Here is a 7,629-nt window from a genome sequence, read left to right as displayed (position 1 = left end):
GGGGGTGGTAATGGAGGAGGGCACTTGTGGGGAAGAGCACTGGGTGTTATATGGAAACTAATTTGACAATAAACTATTTTTTTAAAAAAACAAAGTTACTCTGGAGAAAATATCAGACTAGAGTATAATGTTGCTCTAAAAATTCTCTAATCTTCTATTATATTAATACTAGCCTTCTCAAGTCTACTTGTGAAGCCAACCAATGTTGCTAAATGGCCATAAGGGTCCCTACTGTTGAGTCCAGCCATAGTTATCAGCAGATAGAGGGCCAGTATATCACATGCTTGGCTCACCAAGAAAAAGAGATCAGGGACATTTGAATAACAGCCTTGTTTAAGTGATAGGATTATTCCTTTTATGCTTAGCAGAGGCAGATGAACTCTAAAAAGGAAGGTGGTGATCAAGTGCTAAGTTTCAGAATCCGTCTCAGTACTGGGGGCAACAAAGTGCCAGAGTCCCCCTGAGAGATGCACATTCAGTGTTCCCACAGCTCAGTCTCCAGCCTCATATCTCCATCCCATGCCCAAGTCTTCCAGGAGTATTGACAAACTAATTTTAGTGTCTCAGAAAAATTGTCAAGAATTACTAGTCACTCATAAACAGAAACGGCCAGTATAAGTCTGCCAAAAGTCAGTGTTATATGCAGAGTTGGATGTTGGTTCTTACCCAGGTATGACAGTGGACTTTTTTCCCCCAGACCCAGCCCAACCAAGTAATGCCCTGCAAAAGCCCATGGTCACAGCTTCCATAGGCTGCAGGTCACTCTGCCTCTCAGGTAGAACTGCTGCTCCAAATTTTAAGCAGGGCTGGTTCTGAGAAACTTTGCTGAGCATACATGAGCTGTGAGTTCACAATCCAAGAACTTCAATAGAAGTCTTGTTCAACACCAAATGAATGTCTGTTTATTTTAGCAGCACCATTTTATAGGGGCTGCCAATGTTCATTCTACCCATTCAACTGTTTCCAAAGTGCAGCAATGCCATATAAAACCAGGTATGCAGGGAGCGAGTCAGGACTCCAGCATGGGCCCTGTTCCTTTGAAGCAACTTTTCCCTTGCAGGAGCAAGCATTGACTGCTCTTCTTCACCCTGGGCTTCATCTCTGTGCTGCCCTCCTGATAGGTGCCCACACATGAATGCATGCTGCAAGGCTGCCCTTGCCTGCAAATATTTCTGGGTCCTTTCAAGTACAAGCTTTTTGACTGGGCAATTTGATATGGGGTCTTCAGATTCTCATTATGCATCTTAGTCATTGATAGTCAAGGCACAAATCCCCATTGGAATTTTCAAGAAAACAATATAAAATACCCAGGAATCCCACAACCACTTCTGACCCCTAGAGTCAATCTTAATTATACAGAATATCTGAATCATGCTCTGTGTTATGAAGCTAATCCCAACAATAAATTTTTAATATGTGTTTTCTTTTAGCTAAACTCACCTACACTAACCTCTATCTAATTGCTAAAAACATGCTTAAAAGTACACATTGCTATTTTTTAATTAAGTGAGCATATGGATTAAATAAACAGAAATTTAAAATGAGTTTTAAGCACCTGAAAAATTCCATGAAAGAGAATCCATATCCATGCTGCTCAGCAATTCCTGCACAAACGACATTTGCTGATGCTCCAATCAGTGTCCCATTACCTGGAATCAAAAATTTTAAAGTAAAATAAAATTTCAGTTTATTTTAGTAGTAGCTTTCTGTTATCTTTTATAATATTCAGATCATCTCATAGGCTTTGATCTGATTACTTTATCATGTAAAAGTGATTGCTTTGCAAATATCTATAGAAAACAGAGAAAACACTGATAACCAGAAAATAAGTTTACTGCTTATAAATACCGAAATTCATTTACAGATAAGACTATGACTGTTCTATGTGATAGAAAAGAGGAAATTCTAAGAATTGGCAAATCACTGTGGGACATGGTAGCATTTATCTTTTAGAGGAAAATGTAAGGCAGGCTCACAACTGTAGGAAAGAACAGGTGTCTTTAGAGGAGTAGAATGGGATTTCAGATAAGAACCACCTCCCTTAGGACTCCAGGCCCAGACACCCACCAGAAAACTCTGTCTGTGGATGGAAGGATGGATGCAAACAAGTGGAATAATTAAATGCCTCTCTGGCTGAGCCTTTTTGACAGTGTAAAAAATCTGTGTGGAGTCATAACCTACATGCATACATACCAGTGAGGTGTCATGGAGAGGGATGTGGCCCAAGACCAACCCCCAAAATCAGGGAAGGGTTAATTTGTTTGATGAAATTGATCAGTATCTTTTAACCTCAAATCTTAGAGGTCAGGGCTCAAGAATAGGCACACTACCCAGGTTCAATCAGTTTTGCTCAGTTCTGACATGTGTGCATAAACCACCAAGGAAAAGACTCCATTTCTTAAGGACTAGTGAACTGTAAGACAAATCTGGAGCTACCTACTGCATGTTGGCACAAGGGAGCAGCCTCTCTGAGACTGCACAACATAACTAAGAGCAGAACAGGAGGAGGAAGACCAAGGGTGGAGTCCTGGCTGCATAAACTGAGCCCCTAAATACTGCCTTTTTTGAGAATCTAGCACCATATTATCTCTGCATCTTCCAGAGTGCTGAGTATGGAGAGTAGTACAGAATAAATAACACTAGAGCAACGTGGCCTTCTGGATTTTTCCACTAGAGGAGGTATACAGCCTGGGGTCCATTCTCCAGGAGAGGCCCTTGCAGATGAGATGCCAGTACAAATGACACTTAGCTGACTGAACACTCTCCTCCTCCTTTCTTGCAGTCCTTATCCTCTCATTGAAACACATAGGCAGGCAACAAAACTACCTGTCAGATATGCAGCCAGACTGCCTGTGCAAAGACTAGTGAAGGCAAGCTCAAGCTTCATCTTACTCTCTCTGCTTTTCCTCCATAGATGATTTAGACTGAGTTTTGTTTTGTTGTTTTTTTTTCTAGTAAAAACACAGCATGTTACATCCATTTATATGCTTGCTTAAAAGATGAAGACTTTGGATCTTAAGAACTCAATAAAATTCTCCAGGGTCTCCCCAGCACCCTGCAGCCACTAAGCCCAAACCTTGTGATGGCAACGCCTCCCTGAGATTATATCCACTCTGTTTGTGGTCATTGGGTTTCTAATATCCCATTTTTGTGACAGTCCACAAGTTTCTCAGTGTATTCAGAATATATGGCCCTACCCAGAGAAACAGGAAGGGCAGTGGAGGATTTGCACATGACCAAGACAAAAGAAGGGCATGACAGGCTGACACCAGTCTGTTGTGTGCACAGCAGACTTTAAGATGATGATAAAGGAAGCAGGTAGCTTGTTTGGGGAACACTCTAAGCTACAGGTGACACTGGCTTGCTCAAGGTGGTGTGGGAAGCAGACCGATGCTCCCCACAACCACTGCAAATAAGTCCATTCCTTAATCAGTGGGAATGTCATCATGTTACCCTTTATGTCAGGGTGCAGAAGCAATTCATGTTAAGGACCCTAAGGAAGGCAGGTTACCCAGATTATCTAGGTGGACCCATTGAATCAAATGAATCCTCAAAAGCAGAAAATTTTCTCCAGCTGAAAGCAGAAAAGAAGCCTCACAGGGAGGGTCAGAGAGATTTCAGGGGCTCAGAGAGAACCTGGTGAGGGGTGGGGGTTGTAGAAGAAATGGGGTGGGGAGAGTCAAAGAGATTGCAGAGGGGTCAGAGGGATCTCAGGAAAGATGTGAAAGGGGAGGGAGGTATTTCCACCATGAGCAGGATTCCACACACTGTTCCTAAATCTGAGATTTAGGCCCAAGTTCCAGAATGAGAGATGCCTTTAGGAGCTAAGAGTAGCCTAACTTACAGCCAGAAAGGGATAGGGACTCAGTCTTAGAGCTGCAAGGAACTTGACCCTGACAACAATCTGAGTGAGCTCAGAAGTAAACCCATCCCAGAGCTACCAGAAGGGAGCACAGTCTGCAGACACCTTGATCTTGGCCTCATGAGACTCTAAGCAGAGATCCATCTGAACTACCCTTACCTGGAAGACAAGAAATATGAGATAATAAATCCCCTAAGTTTGTCTGTGTGTTACACTAGTGATACAAAGCTCATGCAGCTGATTCTAGGATTCCGGAACTGTTCTGAAGACCTCTTGTGTTTCAGACATCCACTAGAACTGAGTCTATTTCCATCTCAATTCTGACATCTGTCTCTACTTCCCTCCTTGATTTCCATTAGCTTCTTGCTAATTTCCTAATCCTAGGCATCTCTGACAAATCAGCTCATACCCTCTGGGGGCTCATGAAGTACATGTTCTTAGGGAGACAGGACAGACATACCATGTAGGAGATGCATAGCAGACATAAGATCATAGAGGCCGAGAGAAATGTTCAGAGAGTCAAGTTCATTGGGCCATGGTCAGATAATAGGATTGCCCTGAAGAAGAGGAGATTTAGGAAGCAAACTGGAAAAGAATTTGAGAAGGACAAGACCAGATGTCTGCTCAGTGTCTCCTCAGGATCAAAAGCATTCTAAAGACTTGGAGTCTCATCTTTATCATGATCCCTGAGGTTCCCAGTGTTCCCATGAAGAAACAGGCATAGAAAAGCAATATGCTGAAATGTCAGGGCTGGGAAGTAATGAGTCTAGGACTAGAACCAGCTTTTTGGACTCCAGAGAAGGGAAAAATCAGTCTATGACATCAAGCCAAGACCTTTCCATAGAGAGTCATGAAAAGCATCTAAAGGTCTTGAGCAGGTGGTGATGTACAAATTCCACATCAATGATGGCTCCAGACAGCCTCCTCTTGGTGTGTCACACTGACACATCCCATCACCCTGCCAGGCTGCTGGCTCCTGCTCTGGGTTGAGGAGACCTGCCAAGGAAATTCCACACCCTGGCAAGCCATTTTTCCTTGTAAATGTTTACAAGTCTACCAAAGGTGTCCCCACAGAAAAGCCCATGATCTTTAGAGGACACTGCCTACCAGTCTCCACTACAGGGCACACACCTCAGTGTCTGGATGGTGTCTTCCCTGCCACTCCCAAACACTGCTACTCCAGGACTTAACATGGAAATCTCTGCTTCTGGACTGCACAGAGGTTAACATGTAATCCAGGGGCATATTTAGCAACCCATGTGAACTCTAAAACTAAAAAGCAACATTTTTCTTCTGTTGAAAGGAGATGATTGGGGGGAAATGCCCCCTTTTTTCCAGTTAAGATGCCATTCCCTAGTTTAATAGCATCTCATCATACTGTAGTTGGTATGAATACCTCAGCTGCAATGTGCCACTTACCAGAAAATGAAAGGCCCTTTCCATTTCCTACCTAATATTGCCAGGGTACACTGGCTCAGTAGGTAAATTTGCTTGTGAGCAATTCTGGATTCAGGGAATGGAATGTCAGGGAAGGGGTAGCAGCTTGGTCTCCTGACTGCATGACAACTTGGACAGGATCAGGAGGGCTGGGTGGGGACAGAGAGGTAAAGTGAAGAGATCCATGGCTCAAACTCTTTCCTTAGAGGGAAGGTGAGACAAAGAAATGAGCAAGGGCTGGGCTGATTTCTCTATGTAAAGCAGTTTTTGTGCCTTTGACTCCTATCCACCTTTTTAGTAAGGTAGCATGGGTGGCACACTGGGGATTGCTATTCCCCAAAAGTCCTTTTTGCATTGAGATATGTCCTCATAGCCTGACCTCCTTCCCCCAGACCTATCTTTTAGTCATCACTTTGCATTCAGCCTCCTTAATGCCTTGTAAACTGGAAGGTGGTGCATTCATTTGTTAAGTTTCACTGAGCACTATTTCTTTTAAGAATGTTTTCAGCTATGGGTAACAGAAAACCTAGCTAACACTGGTTCACATACAAAGGGAAATAATTGCCCTTGTAACAAGTGAGGAACCTAAGAGTTGTGGGGAACTTAAAAATTAGACCTAGGCAAACCGAAATTTAACCTGCTCCACTTGTTCTGCTTCTGTACATACACTTGGGGCGCTGTGTGTAGGGTGGGGTCAGCCATGTGGCTCAACATTGGGGCAGGGAGTACTGGATGTTCAAACTGTGGCGGGATCCAATCGGGTAATGCAGAATGTCTGGACTTAGATCTTGGCCAATGTAAGTGCTGTGACCATGGAACACCCCTGACTTGTTTGGGCCAGCCTATAAAAAGGACGTGAGCTGCCTGCACGGGGCTCTCTCTCTCTCTCTCTCTCCGCTATACCAGCTGGGAGTGAGCAGAGGTCTGGGTTCGAACCTGAAATAAACGATCTTTGCTGTTTGGCTTTGACTCTGGACTCTGGTGGTTCATTTTTTTGGGGGGGGTCTCCCGGGTTCTGGGCATTTCATTTTGGTGCATTGGCCGGAAAAACCGGAATTTTCCCCCCCACAGAGCCCACCAGACCCCAAGTCAACGGGTCGTTTCCAATCGGTAAGTGAGCTGGCTCTGTTTGTCTGTCTGTCTGTCTGTTTGTTTGTTAGCAGCTGGCTGTGTCTGTTACAACGTTCATTCGGTAACTCCCGCGCGGGGTCTGTATCTGGGACTGACAAAGCCCTGGCGGACGCACTATAGGGCAATCAGTTGGGAGCAGGAGGAGACCGGCTCCCATCTGGGGCACTATTTGTGCCATCTGATTCTGGGTGAGTGGGATTCAGGATCCCACTGGGAGGCTGGAGAGCCAGTCCACCTACAAGGAGTTTCACTGGTAACATCTGGTTTACGCGCAGCGATTTAGGTGTGCAGCGATTTATGTTTAATGTTCCCCATTGTCTGTTAACCCCTTTCTTTACACAGGGTGAACCTGGTATGATTGCATATTCTCATAACCGAGCTATTCTGTCTCTTCAATCTCTTTCTCCGGGGACTGCAGCCCCACCTCAGCCAGTTCAAACGCTGACTCATCTTCGTGCGCAAAAGCTTAAAGAGGTGCCGCTCCAAAGAAGTAATTAGGTTGCTTTATTCCCTATATTTACCTTCCTATTGTAATGTACTGTCACCCCTTCCCCCTCGCCATCATTGAAATTTTTGCCTTAATTCTTGCTATCGGATTGGCAGAAGTTGCCCCGGCCGGCTGGAGCTGTGGTGAAAGGTTCCTGTTGGCGCTTACTTTGCTTTTGTGGGTAGGATGTTTTGTTAGCCTCCGTTGTTTTCTCCTTTAGACCTTATTTGTAGATTTAAATCTCTCTGTCGTTCGGTTGTCGGCCGCCATCTTGGAGGGGTGGCGGAGGGGTCCGCCATCTTGAGGGTGTGGTGGAAAGGGTCTGTCATCTTGACGGTGTGATGGAAGGTCCGCCATCTTGACGGTGTGGCGGAAAGGGGTCTGCCATCTTGACGGTGTGGCGGAAGGTCCGCCATCTTGAAGGTGTGGTGGAGGGGTCCGCCATCTTGAAGGTGTGGTGGAAGGTCCGCCATCTTGTCGGTGTGGTGGAGGGGTCTGCCATCTTGAAGGTGTGGCGGAGGGGTCCGCCATCTTGAAGGGGTGGCAGGGAAAGTCCGCCATCTTGATGGTGTGGCGGAGGGGTCCACCATCTTGAAGGTGTGGCGGAGGGATCCACCATCTTGAGGGTGTGGCGGAAAGGGTCCGCCATCTTGAGGGTGTGGCGGAAAGGGTCTGCCATCTTGAGGGTGTGGTGGAAGGTCCGCCATCTTGT

The 7,629-nt window shown here is 45.4% G+C and overlaps 1 protein-coding gene across 1 annotated transcript in view; it reads right to left on the bottom strand.

The window, feature by feature from the left end:
* Positions 1–7,629, bottom strand: part of OCA2 (OCA2 melanosomal transmembrane protein) — a 406,012-nt gene that overhangs the window by 106,069 nt on the left and 292,314 nt on the right. Inside the window, exon 22 of the mRNA XM_029951989.1 lies at positions 1,556–1,649. Within this exon, the coding sequence (XP_029807849.1) occupies positions 1,556–1,649 (94 nt within the window). The remainder of the gene's footprint in view (positions 1–1,555; positions 1,650–7,629) is intronic.

The sequence above is a fragment of the Suricata suricatta genome, chromosome 9, assembly GCF_006229205.1.
Source record: "Suricata suricatta isolate VVHF042 chromosome 9, meerkat_22Aug2017_6uvM2_HiC, whole genome shotgun sequence".
Classification (NCBI taxonomy): domain Eukaryota; kingdom Metazoa; phylum Chordata; class Mammalia; order Carnivora; family Herpestidae; genus Suricata; species Suricata suricatta.
Note: the sequence above shows the minus strand (reverse complement) of the source record. Positions and strands in the feature narration are given on the sequence as shown.